We start from the raw sequence: 27,563 nt of genomic DNA, 5'->3' as shown, positions 1-27,563 counted from the left end.
GCCGAAGGCAGACGCAAAACCAACTGAGCCACCCAGGTGCCTGAGATTTGTTTTTAAATCTAAAAAGAGTGTCATGGTGTAAGAGGTCTTACAAGAAACTTCCTACCTCTAAGTTTCTTTATTTAGGTGTCACAGTCTCTTAAATTCTATCTACTAACATATCAAACCTTTGAGTTTTCTTTGGGTTCAACTGTTACATATATTCTTAAAAGACTAATGAATTAAACTGAGTGACAGAGACTTCGTCATTTTGAGCAAAACTAACGGAGTGAGACTAGAGCCTCCTGGCCAGCTACTGTCTTTCTTTCCTTCCGTATTCCTTTCCTCAGCTCTTTGGCGTTGCTATGGCTGCACTCCAAATAATATCAGCAGCAAGGTCCACGAAAAATAGATTTAAAAAGAGGAGCAGGACATTTTTATTTGATGCTTGCTGCCAAGTTTCATTAAGCTGTGTTGCTGGGCTTTCCATTTATCCCTCTGTGATTTTGTGTAAGTTTATTACCCATCCAACATGTGGGCCGATGCTTCTTTTCAAGCTTGTGCTAATTGATTACAGAGACCCCAGCCAGAACTTAGACAAGACAAAGCTGCAAGTGCAACACCAGGTGGCGAAGGGGGCACATATCCTGACTGGAGATGATGGTGAGCATGCTGGTGACCAGAAGCGAGGTGTGCCGTGGGCCAGTGGGCATTCCCCGACGGAGTGCCTGCTTGCTCAGGGGTGGGCACCAGGCACTTCCCATATAATGGCAAACAGTTAAAGACTTCACTGGCATCCTTCCTGATCCCTGAATTCAGATTTTTTTTTAAAAGATTTTATTTATTTGACAGAGATACACAGCGAGAGAGGGAACACAAGCAGGGGGAGTGGGAGAGGGAGAAGCAGGCTCTCCACTGAGCAGGGAGCCCGATGTGGGGCTCAATCCCAGGACCCTGGGATCATGACCTGAGCCAAAGGCAGACGCTTAATGACTGAGCCACCCAGGCGCCCCCTGAATTCAGATTTTAAAATAAGGCAATATATGGAATTTTTTACAAGTCTGAATTGTGATGAATTGTTCCTCAGAACTCCCTAAACAAGCATGTCCTATCTACCCTAAACATACGCTCATCCAAATTGTGATTTCAGACAAGCCTGATACAAAGATCATTTATTTTACATTCCTCTTACCAGATACAAAAGGGAACACACAGAATAAAGGTGAGTATTATTTGTTTCAGACACTACCACAAAACATTTTCATAAAGTATGTAGTAGGTATTAAGAAGTTAGGTATTTTGAATGCTGAGCATAGCAGTTTGTCACCAGAGAAATACCAGATGGAAAGCAACTCACAGATGAAATCTGGAAATAGCTAAGTAAAATGAGTTGGGATCACAGTGCTTTTCTCAGTGGCCACATGGCCAGGATTAAGAAACCATGGAATTGGGAATTCTTGGGCTTGACTCCTGATTTGCTATGAAACAGTGGGAGGTCCAGGTAGCCTCTCTGTTAGTGTCTTACTCACCCACCTTACCAGGGATAATGAGCATTATATACAATGATGAATGGGAAAGTATCTTGAAAACTGAAACTTACATACTACTAAAGAGGCTGTTGTTACTCATCAATTCTAGTTCATAATAGAGATAATTTAAATGAGGCTCATTTTTCCTTTGCGAATGGATTCTTTCCTCTATTATGATAATACTATTGATAATATTTATTTATTTATTTATTTATTTTTAATATTTATTTATTTTAAAGATTTTATTTTTTTAAGTAACTTCTCATGGGGCTCGACATGCAACATGGGGCTCGAACTGACAACCCTGAGATCAAGAGTTGCACGCTCCATCGAGTCAGCCAGGCGCCCCCCCAACTTTTTTTTTTTTTTAAAGATTTTATCTTTTTAAGTAGATAATACTTCTTTACTTAACAAAAACGTGATTTGTCCGTAGGCAAACAGTAAGTAGCAATGCTGCCGCTGGAGCCCTGATGAAGTTTAGGGAGATAGACGAATGTCCTGATTCATAGCCTGGGGTGCTTTCCTAGGATCTCCAGGTCACCTGCATTCAGTGCTGCTTGGGGTCTCATTTCCTTTTAATTATGTATAATTAGCTTCTTGCTCTGTGGAGTTGCTATTTTCTATTCAAGAGAGAGAAACTTCTGGCTTTAATATATCCCCATCACATTCTTACTGGTCGTAGACTTTTTCTTTCCATATGGGCATCAGTATCTGGATCCCAGCCTATATCCTGTTGATTGTATAAGTGCTGCAGGTAAGAGGGTATCCCCTAGTTTATGTCTACACACGTGCAGACCAGTCTGGGTCTCCAGGGAAGCTCTATTCTCTGGTGGTCTCAGGAGCTGAGGAATTGCTACAGGAGATCCCTTCCTGGAGTGACCACAGAGAGCCAGCCATGTCTAGAGGCTCGGATGGTTCCAGGGACTCTCTGAGGAACCAGACTTGTCCTCGTCTGACTTAGATCCCCAGGGACTGTTCAGAATAGCCCAGAAACCCTGGAGAGAGCCTTAGAACTGATGAGTGTCCTGAGACATTTTCCAGTTTGAGCTGCATGGATCATTAGTCGACCTTTGGGGAGAGTTGCAGTTGTCCCCTTGTGCTCCCCATGGTTCTGACAGGACATCTCAAGCGTGTCCTGGACTCTCTGTGCTAGAGACTGCTGTCAGCAGTTAGCTCTGTCTGCCAGAGGGTCACGAGCCGCCCTGAACGCCACTCTGCTGTCAGGGTGGGGCTGTTGCTCATACAGTCCTAATGTGGTCAGTTTCAATCTCATCATTTTAAGTTTCTTTGAAATACTGCTTCATATTTCAAGACCCAGCTCAAATGTCACTTTTTTTTTTCCCCTGCAGGCTCCCAACTTGAACAGAATAAATTACTATACATACATAAGCATACTATACCATGCAGTGCCCTCTGTGCGCCCGTAGTACTTCATCCATACCTCTAGTGAAACTCTTAACACAGTGTCTAAAATGGGTCTGCTTTTGTGCTTAAAGGGAGCTGTAGACTTCTTGAGAGGAAAGACCACATGTAACTCATTTGATCTATTTGTATATTTGCAGGGCCTCACATCATGATTGGAACATACATGTTTATTGACTTAAATTCTCTTAAAGGACAATGAGATGTAGGTCAAAAATAGTACCACTCTTTTCCTGATTAATTATATCAACAAATTTATCAAGAACCTACTAACATGTTAGACCCTGGCATGTGCTGAAGAAGCAATTAGGAATGAGACACACAGAGCTTTTGTAGTCTTGTACATTTTCATGCCATGTTTTCATGCCATGTTGCCCCAGTCGTGGTGAGCTCAGCCACACTGTTCCTTCTCACTCATCCAGGACGAGGAAAGGTGTGCTGATGCTGGTGGTAGGAGCAGCAGACAGGGAGGAGAACTGTACCCTCCCCTTCTGACTGTGTTCATGATAATTGTAGCATGTCCAACCATCATCTTCTCTTCCCAGCTCTCCCCAAGGGGAACTCTAGATGAGCTCAAGAGTGGTGGAGAATGACAGATTGGGTCCTAGGAGCCTGGGCTTGACATCCTAGAGTAAATACTTAGGATGAATGGAGCCAGAGAGTAAGGAGGGGATCAAATCAGAGAAGCCAAGTCCATTTCAAATCCAAAGGGCAAGCATGGGATAGAAAACGGGACAGAGTTCAAAGTTTAGAAGAAATACTGGACAGGGATGAAGCTGAAAGTTGAAGAAATGGAGCTGGAGGTTAAGAGTTAGGTAGTTGATGGATCCAATAGTTTTGTGGTAAAGAGAGCTGGGATGTCTATAGTTTTCTGTTCTTGAATTGCCCAGCTTGCTGAGAGATACAGGGCTGCTCTGTTTGGGGAGTGATGTCAGCTTTATGGTTGACTAAGATCCCCCTCGTTTGTGTCTCTCTCCCAATAACAACAATTTAACCTCCATCAGAGTGCCTTGGTAGGAGCTTTAGTACCCAGTACCATATGCCACGGGATCTGGGAAGAGTCTTGCCCATCTGTGTACAGGTAATAGGCATATGGACGTTGGTCCCGACTGTGGACTCTGTAGTGACCTAGCCTCTTTTGGCTGCAGTCCAGGAGCCCCTGGAAAACACTGTCTTTGACAATCATCCACAAACAAAAGAGCCAAGTTTCAGTGGAGAAGTGCCAGCATGCCATTGAAACAAACAAACAAACAAACAAACAAAATAGGAGTTTGGATGCATTGGAAGGGTAAGAGGAACAGTTTGACTTTACCTGTATCACTCCTCCCCCGAGGCAATTCAGCTTAGGGCCAAGAGAGATCTTCTTGGCCTGTGATCTCTCCTGTGGAGTGAAAGGAATATGTGAGTGAGCATCTGGTTTCCCCAGCTGTGTGGGACCCTGCCACAGAGGCTCATTTCTCTTTCACCCTATCCAGAGTACTAAGTCATGAACTCCATGACTGGGAGTAGCAGGGGGTAGGAAAAAGCTGGGAGGGCAGCAAATTGAACTCTTGGGGGGCATTAAAGGGACATGAATGCTAGTGGATCCCTTCATTTGGCCCATAGGCACCCCCAGTGCTCTGCATGCTTCAGTGCCCCCCACTGTGAGTGCATTTCTTAGCATAAACCGTACAGGCCAGGAGTCAGTGGGATGATATATTCAAAGTGCTGAAAGAAGAAAACTGGTCAATCAAGAATACTGTATCTAGCAAAGTTACCCTTCAGAAAAGAAGGAGAGATAGAGAGTTTAACAGACAAACAAAAGCTGAAGGAGTTTATCACCAATAGACCTGCCTTACAAGAAATGCTGAAAGGAGTTCTTCCAGCTGAAGCAAAAGGATGCTAATTAGTAATATGAAAATAGACAACACATTGGTAAAGCTAAGTGTATAGTCACATTCAGACCATTCCTAATACTGTAGAATCGTGGTATGTTAACACTTTAGTATAAGGTCCAAGGACAAGAGAACTAAAAATAACTATGGCTACTATCATTTGTTAATGAATATATAATATAAAAAGGTAAATTATAACATCAAAAACAAAAGGAGGGGTAAAAGTGGACCTTTTGTATGCAATTGAAGTTGCTTTCAGCTTAAAATGGACTGTTTTGGTTACAAGATATTTTATGTAAGCCTCATGGTAACGACAAAGCAAAAATCTATAGTAGATTCACAGAAGATAGAGAGGGGAATCAGCAGAGTACCTCAGAAAATCAATTCACAAAGGTAGGCAGAAAGAAAGGAAAAAAGGAACAATGAAACTATAAACCAGCCAGGAAGTAATAAACAAGATGGCATTAGTAAGTTCTTACCTACCAATAATTACTCTAAATGTAAATGGATTGAATTCACCAATCAAAAGACAGAGTGGCTGAGTGGATAAAAAGACAAGACCCAACTGCATTCTACCTACAAGAGACTCACTTCAGCTTTAAGGATGCACATAGGCTCAAAGTGAAGAGATGGAAAAAGATATTTAATGCAAGTGAAAACCAAAAGAGAACAGGAGTAGCTGTACTTATATCAGCAAAATAGACTTCAAGCCATAAGTGGTAATAAGAAACAAAAGGTCATTATATAATTATAAAGGGGTCAGTTCATCAACATGATATTACAATTATATGTACCCTCATCATTGGAGCACCTAAATATATTAAGCAAATACTACTGAAGGGAGAAATGGACAGTGATACAATAATAGTAGGGGACTTCAATACCCCACCTTCAACAATGGATACAGACAGAAAATCAATAGGATAGATCATATGATAAGTCACAAAACAAATCTTAGCAAATTTAAGAATATTGAAATCTTAAGTATCTTTCCTGACCACAATGGTATGAAACTAGAAATCAATAACAACAGAATAAAATATGAAAATTAACAAATATATGGAAATTAATATGCTTGTGAACAACCAATGGATCCAAGAAATCAAAAGCAAAATAAAAAATCTTCAAACAAAAATGGAAACAGTATACCAAAACCTATGGGATGAGATAAAGGCAGTTCTAAGAGGGAAGTTAATCGCAGTAAAGACCTACATTAAGAAAAAAGATCTTTATCTAATTTTACACCTCAAGCAAGTACAAAAAGAAGAACAAACCAAGCCCAAAGTTAGGAGAAGGGAGGAAATAACAGAGCAGAAATGAATGAAATAGAGACTAGAAAAACAATAGAAAAAGTCAATGAAACTGAATTGGTTTTTGTGAACAGATAAAAGCATTGGAGGTGTTAACTAATGCTCCTGTAATATAATCACATCACAGTATATATAAGCATATCAAATCAACACATTGTATACCTTAAACTTGTTATATGTTATATAACGTATGTTATATGTTAATTCAATGGTTGAATGTTACATGTTATATTCACAATGTTATGTGTTAATTCACAATGTTCTATGTTAATGTTCTATGTTAATGCAATGGTGCCCAGTTTTTTGGGTGCAAGAGAAGAATTGTAAAATGTGGTCCCTGTCCCTTAAGCTATAGAGCTTAGCTGTGAGAAAAGAATCACACTTAAAAAAGAAAGAATGAATGGAGTAAGATGAGGTTGAATTTAACTAAGGGTCGGAAGACTGGAGTAGAGGCCCAAGTGGAAAGAGGTTGGGCTGGTGTGAGCTGAGGACATGGGATGGCTTTGTGGGCCGTGAAGCACAGGTGCTTTCACAACCATCCATTCATGCCACACAGTTCTCTCTCGTGTTGGGAACCTCAGTGAGGTCTGTGCTCAGGCCACAATTGACATGAACAAAGATAAGGACAACCCTAGAATGCTCAGAATGCAGCCTTAGTCAATCCAACTTTCTTTTTCTGAATACCTTATAAAGAAATCTCATTTATCATGGAAATATTCTTAGCTCTCATACTGCAGCCATGGGAAAGCCAAAACCTCCCCACACCTTTTGGTTTGGCTAAAAAGTGGTGTACAGAAATGGCAACTGCTTGAGTTTGGCCTATCACCACAAGTGGATGACACGGGTCAATCTGCCTCTGGGACTGGGAAGTTTCCCAGCTCCACCTGGAGCTTGATTCACCTCGTTGATCTGTTGACTTCTGTTATTCTTTCTGAGGCATGTTTTCTGTTCTGCTGGATTGCCTTCTACTGATTGAAAAGATGGCTGCTAACCGCAGAGGCCTGTGCAGACATGGAACTATTAGTGCTAAGCAGGAGCCCCACGTGTCTTGGTGTCTCTCCCCAAGTTCTGCACATTTAACACTTGCCTTTGTGTTAGGAAGCATGGGATTTTGAGTTCCTTTGATGCATGAAATAAGATGTCCTCATTAATAACTGGCTTTCCTGTCCTTGCTTTGCTGTCAGGAGAGAACTGGATGATAACACCTGTGATTTATTTGGACTGGCTCCATTAAGAACTGACAGAGTGATGATTTGATTCCAATAATGCTTTATTCTTACTCCACATTTTGACTATTCCATCTAGCTGTGCCCCTGCTGAAAGTGACTCTTAATCGCTGATTCTGAGCTCAACCTAAGAATATAAAACAGTACATGCCACCTAAAATCTGTGGGGAATTACCTTTGTTACCAGAAAGTTTCATAAGACTTCCAAAGTCTCTCAAATTATTACCAGATGATTGAAAAGTCCAGACAACTTACAGGCTCACTTTTTGACTGACTTACCCTTACTGGTGTTTCAAAGGGACCTTTGCAATTGACTATACAGTGATAAATTTGTTCATTGATTCATTCAACACATATTTATTGGGACTTTACACGTCATGCCCTCTTCTAGGTGTTGGGAATAGAGCAGTGAATAAAACAGAAACCTGCCTTCATTTAGTGGAGGAAAAGAGACAAAAAACAAAGGAAATAATGTGATTGGTTATTTGAGCATGAGAAGGAGGAAAAATGAATTGGGGCAGAAGATCTTAGGCTGTTACTTTGCAGGAGATGAGTAGGGAAAGCAGCTCAGTTTATTTTAAATAGTGTTGTTTGGAAACTCACTGAGAAAGTGATATTAAGAGCAAAGTCTTGAAGGAGGGTTAGGAGTGAGCCCCCTGTGGGGAGAATGTGCCAGGCAGAGGAAGCAATGGGTACAGGGGCCCTCTGGTAAGAAGTATCTGCTATGTTTCAAACCAGGCTCATGGTAACATTAGTACACACAGGCCCTCGACGTGCCAGACACTATTCTAAAGGCTTTGCATCCATTATCTCATTTAATCCTCCATGTTTCCCCAGTCCGCATTTCTAAATGAAGAAACTGAGGCACAGGCAGAAAACTTGCCCAAGACTCCCCAGCTGGAAAGTGGTGGAACCCAGGCAGTCTGCCTGTAGAGTTTGCATGCTCCATCACACTCTTCTGCTGTGTAATATTTAATCCTTTGCAGATGCACTGTGCCACCTTGCTCTCAGGAGAAAATATTTTCCTGATCCTAATGTTGGCATTAGTTGTGCTGGCCTTGAGCTGTGGGTTATTTTCAATCTAATGAACACTGTGATCTGTGACAATTGCTGATCATGATTTTATATTGGCCATTGAATATTTAAAGGTCCACTCATTTTTCCTGCTTCATGTTCTATTTTGTCTATCATTATGAACTACCTTATATCCCTTCAGATATAGGGAATGGTGAATGAATAGAAATACATCTTAAAAGAAGGCTCAAGGTACTTAGCACTTTGGTACTGGGAAGCAAGCAGCCCTGGGTCTGGGGAAAGCCACCTTCCAGCTGGGCCTTGCACCACTGGGATTCCCATTTCTCCATTCTCCCAGCCATGGCCTTTCTCCCATTGCTCATACTCAGGGTTCCCTCTGGAGCTGATGGAGAAAGAAAGAATAGTCTTCTCTCTGAAACCCCAGCCCTGACTAATGCAGTCCATCTGGCAGTTAGAAGCCAAGACTGAGATCAGACAAACAGTTCATACCTTGACCACCACCTATCTGGTGTCCTGGTCCTTGACATCTTCATCTGTAAAACGACGATCAAAATTAGAGTTGTGAGGATGAAATAGGATAATGTTCACACATAAAGTGCATACTACAGAGCTGATGCATATAAACACTAGGGAAATCTTAGCTGTTATTACTATTAGTTACTCTTCTTTAAAAACAAAAAACCAGGGGCGCCTGGGTGGCTCAGTCAGCTAAACATCGATTCCTGATTTCAGTTCAGGTTATGATCTTAGGTCAGGATCTCAGGTTCATGAGATGGAGCCCTGCATCTGCGCTCGGTGTGGGGCCTGCTTAAGATTGTCTCTCCCTCTCCCTCTGCTTCTGCCCCCCAACCCCATGATCCCTTGTTCTGTCTTTAAAAAACAAAACAAAACAAAACAAAAACCACTGGGCTTGGTTGACATCTATCTCCATTTTACCCTGTCAGATGCCCTGTGGGGCCTCTCTGTGGTACTGATTTCTCACATCTTGGATCCCAAAATAAATATAGCCTATTGGAAACAAAATAAAACAAATGTGAATAGCAAATAAAACCAACAAGCACAGCCAGATTCCAGCTTACTAAAAGCCTCAGTCATGCTAAAGATAGGGAGAGCTTTGAAGAGATGCTATAGGAGAGAGGAGAGAGGACAAGGACAGGACCTGTGTTGTAATTACCTCTGCTTTGTAGGCTGGTCCTCCTCCCCCAAACCCCTTTCAATTGCTCAAGAAAAGTCTACGCTTCTCACAAAATAAGCGTTGACTTTTTTAGGATTGCTTCAAATTCTGCAACAAGAAAGTGATCCCACTAAAGAGGCTTAAAAAGTCCAATTAAATATTTCATTAATTGTGTTAGAGTAAAAGAAAGGCTTTTTCAAACCGCCTTACATGCTTGATAGATTTTTTTTGTCCCATGAAATTGTTGAACCCTAACCTTTGTGGAGTGGTGTGGGAAGAACCTGTGCACTGGGCCTGACTCCCAGCTGTGCAGTTGCAGGCTGTGTAAGAGGTTCAGTCGAGGCCACAGGGCCCTCGTCTATAAAATGGGGATAATACCTACCACACAAGGCTGTTGACAGGATGAAATGGCATGGCTGTGGGAAAGCTCCTGGCAGGACACAGGCTTTCAGGGATGTTAGTCTGATTTTTTGGAAGCCTTTCCTTCATTATTTTACTTTCTGCCACATCATTAGAACTGCTTAATTATTCAAGATTTTTACATCTTGTTTTTGGATTATCAAAGCCCTTTGCTAATAGGTCTGTTTCCTGCTGACTTTTATAAAATTACAATGTAACTGCCTATTGGCTTGTCAATGATAAGAAATAGCAGATGATTCAACATCAATATTGCTGAATGCCTTAATAAAGTGGTTATAAAAAACTTTGAAACTGTAGTTAATGGAACTTTCTCTTTTGAAATTTATTTCATCTATGGACAGATTTTGCAACTTGATAGCTTTCTTATTTTTAAGGTTTATTTTTTCTGATGATGAAATTATCACAAAAATGTGAAGATAGAATAAAATCACTCATAATTCTTTTGCCCAGAAAAACACTATTAACTTTTTATTCCTTTTTATATGCATAGTTCCTTGTATGACTCTTTCCACCTAAAAGTATATCATAAGTACTCTCCTATATTGCTAACATTTAATTTACTTTCCTAACAGATATACTATGATCAACACAATCATTTTCCTAGTTTAGATATTAAAGTTCTCTGAAACTACCCTGCAAGAAATGTTTTGGAATGGGAGGAGGAGCAAGATGGCAGAGGAGTAGGAGACCTAAATTTTGTCTGGTCCCAGGAATTCACTGGATAGGGATCAAACCATTCTGAACACCTACGAACTCAATAGGAGATCAAAGAATAGCAGCAACTCTCTGAACAGAAAAGCAACCACTTTCTGGAAGGTAGGACGTGTGGAGAAGTGAATCTGAGGCGATATTCAGGAAGATAGACGGCGGGGCCAATATTCTGTTGGCCGCTTCTGGCAAGTGATAGAGCCCCAGAGCACAAAATCGGAACTTTTAGAAGTCTGGTCCGCTGAGGGACGTCGCTCCAGTGGCTGAGCAGGGGGTGGAACCCTCGCTGTGACAGTGTGGTCTCAGGACCCTCAGGGTCACAGAAAGACCGGGGTTGCCTGAGTGCAGTAGAGCTCCCAGGTATGGGAGCAGGGAAGCTGGCTGCAGAGATGGAGCCGAGGAGCGGGCTCTCAGCTCGGGGTTGCCATAAACTGTGATCCACGGCATAGTCAGACCACTGCTCCTCCAGCAGGGACCCAACAAGTGGCAGATCTGGGGAGACTCCCCTTCCTCCCCGGGAGGAGTGGCGCAGGAGCGCACTGCAGGGATCTGCTGGGTTTGGAGACTCCAAACAGGGTCGTGCGCCAGAGATAGAAATGCTCAGTCACAGGCCGGGTGAGCACGGAGTGTGACTGGAGACTGGGGAGACGAGAGTGATTGACTGCTTTTCTCTGGGGCTCACTGAGGAGTGGGGCCCCGAGTTCTCGGCTCCTCTGGGGCGGAGATTGGGAGGCCGCCATTTTCACTCTCATCCTCCAAAGCTGTGCCGAAAGCTTGCAGGAAACAGAAGCTCCCGAGAGCAAACCCTAGCAGATTACTTAGCCCGGACCCAGCAAGGGCGGGGCAATTCCACCTCCAGCAAAGACATTTGGGAATCAGGACAACAGGCCCCTCCCCCAGAAGATCAGCAAGAACAGCCAGCCAAGACCAAGTTTACTGATCAATGAGAATGGCAGAACTCCAGAGCTAGGGGACTACTGCACATAGAATTCATGGCTTTTTTTACCATGATTCTTTAGTATTTCAAAGTTAATTCTTTTTTTTAACTTTCTTTCTTTTTTTTTTTTGAATTTTTCTTTTTCCCTTTTTCAACCAACATCTTATCAATCCCTTTTTAAAAAAATCTTTTTTATTTTTCATTTTTAGAGTCATATTCTATCCCTTCATAGTAGTTAAAGTTATTTTTGGTACATATATATGAGTTGTTCTCTCTTTAAAATTTTGGGATACAGTTTCTTCTAACAGACCAAAATATACCCTAAATCTCTAGTGTATGGCTTTGTTCTAGTCTCCTGCCTGATCACATTATCTACACCCCCCCTTTTTTTTTAAATCCTCTTCTTTCTTTTTTCAACCAACTTCTTATCTTATCAATTCCTTTTATAAAATCTTCTATAATTTTCATCTTTACAGTCATATTCCATCCCTTCATTGTATTTACCCTTCTTTTTGTACATATGTAAGTTTTTCTTTCTTTAAAAATTTGGGAGGCACTTTCTTCTAACAGACCAAAATACACCCAAAATCTAGTGTGTGGCACTGATCTATGCACCAGCCTGATCATATTTGATCATATTCTGTTTTCTTTGTTTGTTTGTTTTTATCTTTATCTTTTTCTTTCTTTTTTTCTTTTTTCTTTCTTTCCCTTTCTTTTCCCCCAGTTTCAAGTCTCTTCTGATTTGTTTAGTGTGTATTTTTCTGGGGTCGTTGTTACCCTGTTAGCATTTTGTTCTCTCATTCATCCATTCTCTTCTGGACAAAATGACAAGATGGGAAAAGTCACCTCAAAAAAAAGAACAAGAGGCAGTACCGACTGCCAGGGACCTAATCAATACGGACATCAGTAAGATGTCGGAACTAGAGTTCAGAATGATGATTATAAAGATACTAGCTGGGCTTGAAAAAAGCATAGAAGATACTAGAGAAGCCCTTTCTGGAGAAATAAAAGAACTAAAATCTAACCAAGTCGAAATCAAAAAGGCTATTAATGAGGCGCAATCAAAAATGGAAGCTCTAACTGCTAGGATAAATGAGGCAGAAGAGAGAATTAGTGATATAGAAGACCAAATGATGGAAAATAAAGAAGCTGAGAAAAAGAGAGATAAACAACTACTGGATCACGAGGGCAGAATTTGAGAGATAAGTGATACCATAAGACGAAACAATATTAGAATAATTGGGATCCCAGAAGAAGAAGAAAGAGAGGGACAGAAGGTATAGTGGAGCAAATTATAGCAGAGAACTTCCCTAATTTGGGGAAGGAAACAGGCATCAAAATCCAGGAGGCACAGAGAACTGCCCTCAAAATCAATAAAAATAGGTCAACACCCTGACATCTAATAGTAAAGCTTACAAGTCTTAGAGACAAAGAGAAAATCCTGAAAGCAGCTCAGGAGAAGAGATATGTAACCTACAATGGTAGAAACATTAGACTGGCAACAGACCTATCCACAGAGACCTGGCAGGCCAGAAAGGACTGGCATGATATATTCAGAGCACTAAACGAGAAAAATATGCAGCCAAGAATACTATATCCAGCTAGGCTGTCATTGAAAATAGAAGGAGAGATAAAAAGCTTCCAGGACAAACAAAAACTAAAGGAATTTGCAAACACGAAACCAGCCCTACAAGAAATATTGAAAGGGGTCCTCTAAGCAAAGAGAGAGCCTAAAAGTAACATAGACCAGAAAGGAATACGGACAATATACAGTAACAGTCACCTTACAGGCCATACAATGGCACTGAATTCATATCTTTCATTAGTTACCCTGAATGTAAATGGGCTAAATGCCCCAATCAAAAGACACAGGGTATCAGATTGGATAAAAAAACAAGACCCATTGATATGCTGTCTGCAAGAGACTCATTTTAGACCCAAAGACACCCCCAGATTGAAAGTGAGGGGGTGGAAAACCATTTACCATGCTAATGGTCACCAAAAGAAAGCTGGGGTGGCAATTCTTCTATCAGACAAATTAGATTTTAAACCAAAGACTGTAATAAGAGATGAGGAAGGACATTATATCCTACTTAAAGGGTCTATCCAACCAGAAGATCTAACAATTGTAAATACTCCTAACATGGGAGCAGCCAATTGTATAAGCCAATTAATAACAAAAGAATAACAAAAGAAACAAATCGACAACAATGCAATAATAGTGGGGGACTTTAACACCCCCCTCACTGAAATGGACAGATCATCTAAGCAAAAGATCAACAAGGAAATAAAGACTTTAAATGACACACTGGACCAAATGGACTTCACAGATATATTCAGAACATTCCATCCCAAAGCAACAGAATACACATTCTTCTCGAGTGCCCATGGAACATTCTCCAGAATAGATCACATCCTAGGTCACAAATCAGGTCTCAACTAGTACCAAAAGATTGGAATCATTCCCTGCATATTTTCAGACCACAATGCTTTGAAACTAGAACTCAGTCACAAGAGGAAAGTCGGAAAGAACTCAAATACATGGAGGCTAAAGAGCATCCTACTAAAGAATGAATGGGTCAACCAGGAAATTAAAGAAGAATTTTAAAAATTCATGGAAATCAATGAAAATGAAAACCCAACTGTTCAAAATCTTTGGGATGCAGCAAAGGCGGTCCTAAGAAGAAAGTATATAGCAATACAAGCCTTTCTCAAGAAACAAGAAAGGTCTCCAATACACAACCTAACCCTACACCTAAAGGAGCTGGAGAAAGAACAGCAAATAAAGCCTAAACCCAGCACGAGAAGAGAAATAATAAAGATCAGAGCAGAAATCAATGAAATAGAAACCAAAAGAACAGTAGAACAGATCAACGAAACTAGGAGCTGGTTCTTTGAAAGAATTAATAAGATTGATAAACCCCTGGCCAGACTTACCAAAAAGAAAAGAGAAATGACCCAAATCAACAAAATCATGAATGAAAGAAGAGAGATCACAACCAACACCAAAGAAATACAAACAATTATAAGAACATATTATGAGCAACTATATGCCAGCAAATGAGATAATCTGGAAGAAATGGATGCATTCCTAGAGATGTATCAACTACCAAAACTGAACCAGGAAGAAATAGAAAACCTGAACAGACCTATAACCACTAAGGAAATTGAAGCAGTCATCAAAAATCTCCCAACAAACAAGAGCCCAGGGCCAGATGGCTTCCCAGGGGAATTCTACAAAACATTTAAAGAAGAATTAATACCTATTCTTCTGAAACTGTTCCAAAAAATAGAAATGGAAGGAAAACTTCCAAACTCGTTTTATGAGGCCACCATTACCTTGATCCCAAAACCAGACAAAGACCCCATCAAAAAGGAGAATTACAGACCAATATCCTTGATGAACATGGATGCAAAAATCCTCACCAAAATACTAGCCAATAGGATCCAACAGTACATTAAAAGGATTATTCACCACGACCAAGTGGGATTTATCCCTGGGCTGCAAGGTTGGTTCAACATCCGCAAATCAATCAACGTGATACAATACATTAAGAAAAGAAAGAACAAGAACCATATGATCCTCTCAATAGATGCAGAAAAAGCATCTGACAAAGTACAGCATCCTTTCTTGATCAAAACTCTTCTGAGTACAGGGATAGAGAGTACATACCCCAATATCATAAAAGCCATCTATGAAAAACCCACAGCAAATATCATTCTCAATGGGGAAAAACTGAGAGCTTTCCCCCTAAGGTCAGGAATGCGGCAGGGATGTCCACTATCACCACTGCTATTCAACATAGTACTAGAAGTCCTAGCCACAGCAATCAGACAACAAAAAGAAATCAAAGGCATCCAAATTGGCAAAGAAGAAGTCAAACTCTCACTCTTTGCAGATGATATGATACTTTATGTGGAAAACCCAAAAGACTCCACCCCAAAACTGCTAGAACTCATACAGGTATTCAGTAAAGTGGCAGGATATAAAATCAATGCACAGAAATCAGTGGCATTCCTATACACCAACAACAAGACAGAAGAAAGAGAAATTAAGGAGTCGATCCCATTTACAATTGCACCCAAAACCATAAGATACCTAGTAATAAATCTAACCAAAGAGGCAAAGGATCTGTACTCAGAAAACTATAAAATACTCATGAAAGAAATTGAGGAAGACACAAAGAAATGGAAAAACGTTCCATGCTCATGGATTGGAAGAACAAATATTGTGAAGATGTCACTGCTACCTAGAGCAATCTACACATTCAATGCAATCCCTATCAAAATACCATCCACTTTTTTCAAGGAAATGGAACAAATAATCCTAAAATTTGTATGGAACTAGAAAAGACCCCGAATAGCCAGAGGAAGGTTGAAAAAGAAAAGCACAGCTGGTGGCATCACAATTCCAGAATCCAAGCTCTATTACAAAGCCGTAATCATCAAGACAGTATGGTACTGGCACAAAAACAGACAGATCAATGGAACAGAATAGAGAGCCCAGAAATGGACCCTCAACTCTATGGTCAACTAACCTTCGACAAAGCAGGAAAGAATGTCCAATGGAAAAAAGACAGTCTCTTCAACAAATGGTGTTGGGAAAATAGGACAGCCACATGCAGAAGAATGAAACTGGACCATTTCCTTACACCACACACAAAAATAGACTCAAAATGGTTGAAAGACCTAAATGTGAGACAGGAGTCCATCAAAATCCTAAAGGAGAACACAGGCAGCAACCTCTTCGACCTCAGCCACAGCAACTTCTTCCTAGAAACATCGCCAAAGGCAAGGGAAGCAAGGGCAAAAATGAACTATTGGGACTTCATCAAGATGAAATGTCCTTTGCACATCAAAGGAAACAGTCAACAAAACCAAAAGACAACCTACAGAATGGGAGAAGATATTTGCAAATGACATATCAGATTAAGGGCTAGTATCCAAAATCTATAAAGAACTTATCAAACTCAACACCCAAAGAACAAATGATCCAATCAAGAAATGGGCAGAAGACATGAACAGACATTTTTCCAAAGAAGACATCCAAATGGCCAGCAGACACATGAAAAAGTGCTCAACATCGCTCGGCATCAGGGAAATCCAAATCAAAACCTCAATGAGATACCACCTCACACCAGTCAGAATGGCTAAAATTAACAAGTCAGGAAATGACAGATGTTGGCGGGGTTGCGGAGAAAGGGGAACCCTCCTACATTGTTGGTGGGAATGCAAGCTGGTGCAGCCACTCTGGAAAACAGTATGGAGGTTCCTCAAAAAGTTGAAAATAGAGCTACCATACGATCCAGCAATTGCACTACTGGGTATTTACCCCAAAAATACAAATGTAGGGATCTGAAGGGGTACGTGCACCCCAATGTTTATAGCAGCAATGTCCACAATAGCCAAACTATGGAAAGAGCCAAGATGTCCATTGACAGATGAATGGCTAAAGATGAAGTGGTATATATATACAAAGGAATATTATGCAGCCATCAAAAGGAATGAAAGCTTGCCAGTTGCAATGACATGGATGGAACTGGAGGGTGTTATGCTGAGCGAAATAAGTCAATCAGAGAAGGACATGTATCATATGACCTCACTGTAATGAGGAATTCTTAATCTCAGGAAACAAACTGAGGGTTACTGGAGTGGTGGGGTTGGGAGGGATGGGGTGGCTGGGTGATAGACACTGGGGAGTGTATGTGCTATGGTGAGTGCTGTGAATTGTGTAAGACTGTTGAATCACAGACCAGTACCTCTGAAACAAATAATACATTATATGTTTAAAAAAAAAAAAAAGAAGAAGATGGCATGAGGGGAAGAATGAAGGGGGGGAAATCAGAGGGGGAGACGAACCATGAGAGACTATGGACTCTGAGAAAAAAACTGAGGGTTCTAGAGGGGAGGGGGTTGGGGGGATGGGTTAGCCTGATGATGGGTATTAAAGAGGGCACATACTGAATGGAGCACTGGGTGTTATATGCAAACAATGAATCATAGAACACTACATTAAAAACTAATGATGTAATGTATGGTCATTAACATAACATAATAATAAATAAAAATATATATATATAAAAAAGAAAGTAAAAAAGAAATGTTTGGAATGTAAGCCTTTGTCTGCATTCCTGATTATTGCCTGAAGATAAGTTTCTAGAAGTAAAATTATTAAGTCAATCTTAAGATATTCATTGCTATGTAACATGTTCTCAAAACTTAATATCCAGTCACTTAAAACAGTAACAGTCCTTCATTTGTATACAGTTTTGCCATTTGGGGACAATTTGTCTCAGTCCACGTGACGTTACCTGGCTGGGGTAGCTAGACTGGGGTGGAGGATCTAGTGCCTCTGTAACTCTCACATGACGGACAGGTTGGGCTGGCTGTTGGCTGGGGCCTTTGTTCTGCTCCAGGTGGGCTTCTCCACTGGATTCCAGAGGGAGAGGTGGAAGCTGCCAGGCCATTTATAGGCTGGACCTGAAACTGGGAGAGTCTCTTCCAGCATGCTCTCTTGGTCAGAGCAGTCACAGGCCAGTTTCCAGAGGGTGGCAAAGTAGACCACATCTTTTTCTGAGGGAAGTGACAAAGCATTTTTGGTCATATTTTTGATCAATATAAGTTTTACTTATCTAACATGTCCACAGGAACCTAGGAAATAATATGATTTCTTAATTATCTTCATCTTGGAGGGACTAAACCAAAGAAGATTTTAGATAACCTTATCAGAACAGAAATGGATTAATAAAATTGTGTCTTCATCCCTTAATTTTCTCATTATCTCTTAGTTATCTGGTGGGCAAGCCCCTTAACCTCTCTGAGCCTCAGTTTTCCTAACTGCAAAATGGGGATAATAGTAGGTATGCTGTGAGTCTTTGAGAAGATGTTTATGAGGGGCCTAGCATAGGCAGGGCCTGGAATGTGGTGGGCACCATCATTAACCTATTATGATCTTCCGTATGAGCCAAGATAGACCTTACTGTCAGAATATCAGAGTCAGTTCTCTGAATGGCTTTCCAGGCCAGGATTTGGGTTGCGTGAATGCTGCTATTCAGCTCACCTCAGTGTCCATTACTCACAGGTAGGTGTTTCCATATCGTGTGTTGCCCTGTGCTGCAAATCAGGTGCCTGTTCCATATGACACACCACTATTGTCAGGCCGCGGCTGGAGCGAATATCTGTGGGATACTATGATATACTCCTTTGAGAATAACCCTTTGGGAGCTTCTCAGAGCAATCTGGTGTCCATTCTTAATACTCTCAGAGTTCCATGTTTGTATTATGACTAATAATAGTTCTTACTTGTATGGCATTTGACAGTTTCCACAAAAATTTTATGTGTTTTTTCTCACAGCTATTCACAGCTATCCTTAAAGGCCTACAGGGCAGGTCATTTTATTTCCCTTTTATGCATGAGGAAGTCAAAGCTTGGAGGGCTTATGACTTGTCCAAAGTTACAAAGCTAATAAGTGCCAGGCCCAGTACCAGAAGGCTCCTACAGGCCCCATCCAGAATTTTCCCATTAGGTAGTATGCTGCCTAATTCTCCACCAAGGACATTTTAGCAGGTGGCTCTAGGATGAGATGTATACAATGGATATTTTTTCCCCCTGTCTTCCCTTAAATGGGCGGGAGAGTGTCATAGTCAATGTGGACTCTAGAATCATTGTGTACATTTGGATCCTGGCTCCATCTCTTGTTAGTTGTGTTGTGGGAAGTTATTTTACCACTCTGTGCCTCAGTTTCTCCATATATAAAATGAGAATAATATGGGTACCTAACTCATAGGAGTATTAGAGATTTATTTATTTATTTATTTAGAAGTTTTTATTTATTTTAGAGAGAGAGCATGAGAGGGGTGGGGGGAGGGCCAGAGGGAGAGGCAGACTCCCTGCTGAGCAGAAAGCCTGACACAGGGCTCCATCCCAGGGCCCAGAGATCATGACCTGAGCTGAAGACAGACGCTTATCCAACTGAGCCACCCAGGCACCCCAGGAGTATTGGAGATTTAAATGAGACCATCTATGAAAAACACTAACACATAGCCTGGCACCCAAGTGAACATTAACTAAAGCCCCTGTTCTTACTTGCTGTGATCAGAGAAAGTGAGAGCTTACCTTCTATCCAAATGTTTGCATTGCTGGCCTTTCACTGTGTCTTGGACTTCAGGTATTGGTTTCAGGTGGGCTCTGTTGTGTGAAAGAACTCTCTTTCATAAGCATCCACACTGCACTGAGCACCCTTGACCCCATTATCACGGTTTATCAGATTTGGCCCTGAGTGGATGGAGCACAATACAGGTAAGTATCGATTCTTTCCAAAAAAGTAAAAATAAAAAATAAAAAATCAGCCATAACCCCTGCTAACATTTTGGTGTATTCCTTGACAATCTTGTATAATCTTTAAGAAACTGGAATTGAAGGAGAGCAGAATATGCTACTCCCAAAAATGCCCCTTTGGCATATTGATTATTTTGAATTAGAGTTATTTCAAAGACAGCTGGTGCAAGAAGGACTCTCTGATCCTCCTTTGTCCCCCTGAAAGCAGGAAATAAATCTCCCATGTGAAAGGTACTCTCCCTTGTAGCAAAAGGGTAGAGGGCACTCTTATCACTAAAGAGTGGGAATTTAGGGCCAAGAAGACTATATTAACAAAACTTGTTACTTCTTCACTAATTTAATACCCCAAGCCCAAACCCCTTTATTTTGTCAATTCTTTACAAAGTTATTTTTTCCTTGTCTGAAAGGTATAAAGCTGCCTGCTTTGGTCACCTCTTTGAGTCTCATATTTTTTATGGGGCTCTCATCTGTACAAAATCAAATTTGTTTTTCTCTTGTTAACTGGTCTTATGTCAATTTAATTATTAGGCCAGCCAAAGAACCTAGAAGGGAAGAAGGAAAAAGGTTTTCACCTCTGCAGTTCTGGTGCCCAATGTGGAGCTCTCCACTGGCTGCAGCAGCTCAGAGATCCTGGGACCTCTGACGGGAGCCCACAGAAGGTGAGAATTCTTACCATGTCCGTCTCCCAGTTCTCTGCCTGCAAGGTCTGCTGGAAGCAGTGGTGAGAGTTCTTTTTCTAAATTTAGATTAGCAGGAGAGAATATTTGTGTGCACTAGTCCTTTGGGTAGAGCAACTCTGGTAAAGGTTTGTTATGAGTACTCTTGTTTTCTATTGATCGCTTTCCTCCCAGAGACCGTCATCGTTTTCTTTTGTCTCTGTCTTTTGTGTCATTTGTCATAACAAAGAAAACCACAGAGTGCAACACAGGCATGGGTCCTATAAACCTATTGTTTGAGCCAGCCTCACAGACCGGTGAGTTCACGGTTCTCAACAGACAGCATCTACTTAGAGAAGCTTTGCTGTGGGTCCCCTGTGTAAAAACTGGATGAAGTTTTTCTTTCATCTTGTTCTATGTCTTGAGAGCTTAGCTTTGTAACTAGTGGGAATATTCTCTCAGATTTCTGCCAGCCAGAAGATGTACACGCCAGCTTGCATTTGGTGGCCAGTTGAATAGATGAGGGTTCTAAAAAACGCAGTTACAAACAGCACTTTCTTTGTCTGGCTGTGCCAGTTCTTAGGGGAGTTTGTTGCAAAAGTTTCCAGCCCATAAAGGACCTTTATTGTCTTGATGGTGCTGGAAAAGTTCCATTTGAAAGCACCTGCTTAGGTCTGTACCTGGAGGCATCTCATGTTCTCATGGGAAACTGGAGACACCATTTTCATTACACCATTCTCACTGCCTGTGACCATGAGTCTTTGCTTTTATAGGGTAACCGGGAGTGAACTTTCTGAACTTTCTGGCGCTGCATCTTTTGTACTCTCTTTTGGGACACTATTTACGTCTTGTGTGCCATAAAAGGGTTCTTGGCTTGAGTCAGTATTGAGATTAATATAAGATCCTACTTATCAATGATGGGTCCTTTGAATTGGAAAACCTTCTGTATTTGAAAAATATTTAAGAGAGCTCTCATTCTGAACAGTTGTCATTTTGGTACCTATGGAAAGATCAAATTAAAAAGTGGATTCAAAGGCGTATAATGGCTAGCCTTTGGGACTAACAAGATGAAAGAACAGAAATTAGACTTAGAAAAAAATTAAAATCCACATTCAACATAAATTCCCCTTCTGAAAATCTAGCCCCATTTCCTCAGCAAATTCCCTTAGCTCCCCAAACTCTTCCTCCTTCCCCAGAAAATCCCTTAAACACCTAGCTGCCTGTTTTAACTTCCCTTTCCCTACAAGATTTACAGATGGCACTCCAGCCTAATCTCTAGGCCCAGGGTCTATGGGTTACTCATGTAAATGCTGAAAGCCAGGAAGTGTATTTAGCAGTAGCAACAGGAAGTAAATTTAGCAGACTTGTTTTGCTGTCCCTTCAAACTGCTCCTACTTTCCAGGTCTCTATAATCAGGCTCTGCCAGTCTTAGGCCTTTCTATGCAATATCATTTGCAGATGTAATCCGGAACCCTCCAGCCCCACCTGAAGAATTCATGCCCTCTGGAAAGCAACAGATCTTTTAAACTATAAAGCCCTTTTACCTCCAATTTCAGAAGATACTACCAAATTTAGAGAGGAATTAGATTAGTGGCTAGGGGCACCTGGGTGGCTCAGTTGGTTGAGCATCAGACTCTTGGTTTTGGCTCAGGTCATGCATGATCTCAGGCTTGTGGGATGGAGCCCCACATCTGCTCTGGCTCAGTGGGAAGACTGCCTTCCCTCTCCCTCTGCCCCTCCCCCCATCTTACACATGTGCTCACTCTCTTGCTCTCTCTCTGATATAAATAGGTAAATCTTAAAAAAAAAAAAAAAGATTAGTGGCCATTTACAACCCCACTCACAAGGACCTTGATTAGCTGCAAGGATGTTCTTCCCACCCTTGATTATACTGTGGTTAACAGACAGAGCAGATGGCCCCCTGGAGAAAACCCCCTCTCAAAGAGGAAACACATGACTAGAATTTCTCTCAGGCCCTCCTACAAATGATCAGGAAATAGAACAGCTGGAGGCTGATGTTCAGGGGCTGATAGAAGCTGCCATAGAAGTTTCCCCCTAAGGTGAAATGGTCTGAGTTTGAATTGTACATTCAGAAAGAAGGAGAGCATCCAAAGGCCTTTGTTGAATGCTTTATACAGATTTTTCAAAGGCATACTGCACTGAAGCTCCAGAACATAGAAATCTTTTAGTTTCTGCCTTGGTAGGAAAATTTCTCCCTGATGTGAAAAGGCAAATTCAAAATAGTGTGATTGGGTGGGCTAGTCAACCTCTAAGCATTATAATGGGAGAAGCTCCCCAGTTCTTTGAAGAAAGCTATCAGGAATGCAGGAGAAAATAAAGGAGTTGAAATTGACAATTCTTCATTTGCAACTTGAATCTTTAAAGAAACAAAAGCATAACTCTGATAACAACTTAAAGTCCGCAGAAAGCCTTTCCTATTTGCCTCCAGACATTTTCAAATGTTGTAAAAAATCAGGCCCTTGGAAACACATTTGTCCTGCTCTTAAAAAAAAAGAGAAAAATTTAAATAGTAATTACCTTAGACTTCAGGTAAAAACTTGCATTCTTTCTCTGTCCCTTGTGGTGTTAAGTCTTACCATGTCTTTGAAATATAAACACCATAGGAGATAACTAAAATACTGTCCACAATCACGAGAAACTGAAGGAAAAAAAGTGTGTGGGGGAGGCTTTTAAAAATACAATCTGCTCTGACATCTCTCTTGCTCAAACTCTAGTCTACAGCTTTCATAAGATTATTTGTCAAAGGCAAATACAAATCTTAAAAGTCTTCTCCACAAATAGTAAAAAATTTAGCCATATGAGTGGGTAAACTTAACTTATTCCAACTGCCAGAAACACAATTTGGATCCAACTGTTACTTGTAAACTCATGAGTTTTATATTATTGTACTTGATTCATGGCTAACATTTTAGAATGAAAGCTCTAAGGTCTCAGTTTGTATCTGCCTGTGTGTTTATGTATGTTTATCTATGTATGTTATAAGTGTGTGATTTATTTTTCCTACCTGCAAATGGTATTTCCAAAATTAATTTGTAGTAAAGCCCTATTAAATTGGCTTAAAGAAAGATGAGCACTTATCAAATTAAATATTTCAAAACTCTCAGAAGTATAATAGAAGTCAGCCCAAGTGCTTTCAAGTTCATGTCATCTAGGATAACCTTTAGTAAATAAAGGCTAGTTTAAGTTAGTTGGTTTAATCAAAATAGGAATGTCTTTAGAGTTATTGGCATTTAAAAACAGTTAATGGCATTCTACCTAGGTTTACTAAAAGTCAAATAAGTTCATATTATCTCTGTTATAAAATTTGTCAGCAGGAAAAATAACTTAAGATAATGGCTAGCTGCTTTAATATCTCATGAAATTTTGAGTAATCTAATATGATTATTAAGAACAAATGAAATAGGGGCACCTGGGTGGCTCAGTCGGTTGAGTGTTGGACTCTTGATTTTGGCTCAGGTCATGATCTTGGGGTCATGAGATCAAGCCCCAGGTGGGCCTCCATACTCAGTGCAGAGTCTGCTTGGGATTCTCTCTCTCCCTCTGCTCCTTTCCCTGCTCACGTGCACGCTCTCTCAAATAAATAAATAAAATCTTAAAAAAAAAAAGGAACAAGTGAATTAAATAAATGCAAGCAAGATAAAAATTTTTAAGTGAATTTTTCAATGATAATTATTTTTTATGATATGTCTACTTAAAGTTTCCCAAATCTCTGTGGTAACTTTTGCCTTCAGAGGTTTGCTAAGTTAAGTTAAATGATGGAAATTCCTTGAATATCTAGGTCATTTTCAAGTAAGATAAAATACAGAAACATTAATTATTGAACATAGGTTTATCAACTTTTGACTTCTTATTGCAGAGAAACTAAACATATTTGGATCTGTCAGTCAACATGTCTTGTGCCACATTAAAAAAATTGTACTGTAAGAAAACATACGTTTCTAGAGGTTATGAAGTGCATTAATGGGTTTACCAATCTATAGAATACTGGTATAACAGTTCACAATTGCATACTAGAAATTAAGGTTTTTAACAGTTAAGAATTCTAATTAATATACGAGATAGTAAAGGAAACAACACTATGCAAGCAAAGTAAGATGTGTTTGGGCTCAGAAAAAGTATGAGATATGGAGATGTATTTTTGTTAAGGGAAAAATAATATAATGCTGATCATTTGAGAGAGAGAGAGAAATAGAGAAAGAATTTTTCTTGTGTGGTCATGCTAGCTAAAATAGTATAAATTTAGTATAAGCATTTTTTAAAATAAGGTATTTATGGAAACAAAAACTTAATTTTCTTTCATCTGCTAAAAGGATGGTTTTCTTGGACTATTAGTCTCCTCTTGATAAAATTGTGGAAGGTTTTTCTTGACCTTTTGAGTAATCTACCTAGAAGGCAAAGATTTTGTGTTTTGTCAAAATAATTTCCTGTGCTTCATGTTCCCTTTATCAGGTCTTTGATTACTTAAGAAGATAGTCTTCTCTATTAAAAGAACGAAATTTTTTTTTCTACTGTGTAACTTTCTGTATTTTCCTGCAAAGTTTTTGGTTGTCACTTTCATTAAGTGGATAACTAAGTACTGTTTCACAGTAGCCTGTGATTTATTAATCAAGTTTTTAAAACCTATTAATATTTTTGACAAATGTCCCCCCAAATCAAATTCTAAATGAAGTCTTTTCAGCCTTGAACTAACTTTGGGATTTTGTAGAGGGTCCCTGGACCATCTTGAAAGATTTATTCTCTCTCCTTGTAAAAAGGGATGAAAAACTAATTAGGTTTATTTGATATGTTAAATTACATGGGAAAGCATTATTAAATCAGAAGTGATGCTAAACCTTTTTTGGGTTGTATTTGTGTGAATATATATTGTTAATATGTTATGTGTTCGAGAAATTGTATAAAATTCCTAAAAATCTGATATATAACGTTACTAGTCATAAATGCATTTATCACCTTAAAATGTTGTGTGTCACAGATTAACCAAATTTCCTTGTTGATTGCTTCATAAAGAATTCCCAACAGATCTTTCACTATGGCCTTTGTAAAGTCTTCTGTCATTTCATAAGATTCCTTATGAAAAGTTCCAGCAAAACAGACTTTAAAAGAGTCTATATAGTTAATCACTAGTCTTGCTGCACTTATGTAAATAATCAGACCAAAGTTATTAACACTAGACTTATTTGCAAACAAATTAATCTTGATTTGATTATCTCTGATAGAAATGGGGTTACCTATAGAGAGAAAAATGATGTTTCAATGGTAAACTGTAGTACACACTTGTGGATATCAGATTCTAGTCCTATTAATTGTCTTTGAAGTTTTGTTGTCTACCTATAAACTGGACTGGATCCTGAATGTGTCTAGTTTCCTCCAATATGTAGCTACAACTCTCTAAACCAACATTTCCAAATTTCTCCTACCCTTTTGCCTTGTAATCATTGAGAACTAAAACTGCCCTTTTCCCAAAGCCCAGAATGCTAAAATTGGACTTGATATAAACTTCAGAGAAATCACCATAATAGCTCATGTATGGATAATCTTTATGACTGTTGCTGTGTGATCTTTTCAGAAAGATCACCAGGGATATTCAAACTGCAAACCAGGAAAATCTGTCAGAGTGCCACTGTCAGAGTAAGGACAGAGTGCCTGCCCTTACTCCATCCGAAGATGTTTTGAGTCTGACATCTAAAAATCTTTTTGAGGGCGCCTGGGTGGCTCAGTTGGTTAAGCCACTGCCTTCGGCTCAGGTTGTGATCCTGGAGTCCCCGGATCGAGTCCTGCATCGGACTCCCTGCTCTGCGGAGAGTCTGCTTCTCCCTCTGACCCTGCCCCATCTCATGCTCTCTCTCTCTCTATCTCATTCTCTCTCAAATAAATAAATAAAATCTTAAAAAAAATAAAAATAAAAATCTTTTTGACTAGCTGCCTTCAGAACTCAGAAACTGGGATTATTGTCTGCTCCAATCATTAACCATTGTTTTTATCTTATTTCCAAAGAAACGTCTCCTATTAAATACCTCATGCAAATACACACACCGTATAGGCCTAACTTTGGGAGCCTACCTACAACACTGCCCCCTGAAATGAGACACAACTGTTTAACTGAACCGACCTATTTTCAAAGACTAAGAGACTAGTTCAGTGAGATAATGGAGCAATCTGCCAATCAGCTTCTGAATTGTGAAACTTCTTGGAAGTTTCAAAGGTGGGGCAGGAGAGCAGAATATGCCGCCCCAAAATATGCCACTTTGGCGTATTGATTATTTTGAATCAAAGTTACCTAAGAAACAGCCAGAACAAGAAGAATACTCTGACCCTCCTCTGTTTCCCTGAAAGCAGAAAATAAATCTCCTATGTGAAATGTTCTCTTCCTTTACCAGAAGGGTAGAAGGCATCTTTATCACTGGAGATAGGGAATTTAGGATAAAGAAGGCTATATAAACAAAACATGTTACTTCTTCATTAATTTACTACCCCAAGCCCAAACCCCTTTATCTTGTCAATTCTTCACAAATTTATTATTTCCTTGTCTGAAAGGTATAAAATCTGCTTGCTTTGTTTCCTTCTTGGAGTCTCATATTTTTTATAGGGCTCCTGTGTGTATGAAATTAAATTTGTTTCCTCCTGTTAATCTGTCTTATGTCAATTTAATTATTAGGCCAGCTAAAGAATCTAGAAGGGTAAAAGGGAAAAGATTTCTACCCCTACAGATTCATATTGTATAAAGACTTTTTGTGGTTTGCTTTCTTTTCTTTTTTTAGAAGTTCATAGTAGCTTTATTTGTAATAGCCAAAAACTGGAAAGAAACCTCATCTTCATCAATGGGTGAATGGTTAAATAAACATGATATATTCATACCATGGAATTCTACTTAGCATCAAAAATGAACAAACTATTAATATATACAATAACTTGCATAAACCCTCAAGGATATTAT

General features: G+C 39.9%; 1 protein-coding gene and 1 long non-coding RNA gene across 2 annotated transcripts; one reads left to right on the top strand and one right to left on the bottom strand.

Annotated features, from left to right (window-relative positions):
• The first annotated feature begins 434 nt into the window (after positions 1 to 434).
• On the top strand, positions 435 to 27,257 carry LOC144381417 (uncharacterized). Its single transcript, XM_078069625.1, has 3 exons — positions 435 to 642; positions 20,481 to 20,611; positions 26,196 to 27,257. The coding sequence occupies exons 1-3, from the start codon at positions 522 to 524 to the stop codon at positions 26,259 to 26,261; spliced, it is 318 nt and encodes a 105-aa protein (XP_077925751.1). The 5' UTR covers positions 435 to 521; the 3' UTR covers positions 26,262 to 27,257.
• Positions 2,511 to 20,735, bottom strand: LOC144381419 (uncharacterized). Its single transcript, XR_013446637.1, has 4 exons — positions 20,626 to 20,735; positions 19,731 to 19,889; positions 17,926 to 18,187; positions 2,511 to 4,311 (listed from the first exon to the last, which is right to left on the bottom strand). It is a non-coding gene; the product is annotated as an uncharacterized LOC144381419 (long non-coding RNA).
• Positions 27,258 to 27,563: the final 306 nt, after the last annotated feature.

The sequence above is a fragment of the Halichoerus grypus genome, chromosome 1 (genome assembly GCF_964656455.1).
Source record: "Halichoerus grypus chromosome 1, mHalGry1.hap1.1, whole genome shotgun sequence".
In the NCBI taxonomy this organism is placed as follows: Eukaryota; Metazoa; Chordata; class Mammalia; order Carnivora; family Phocidae; genus Halichoerus; species Halichoerus grypus.
The sequence above is the reverse complement of the archived record's forward strand: the minus strand, read 5'-3'. Positions and strand labels throughout refer to the sequence as shown.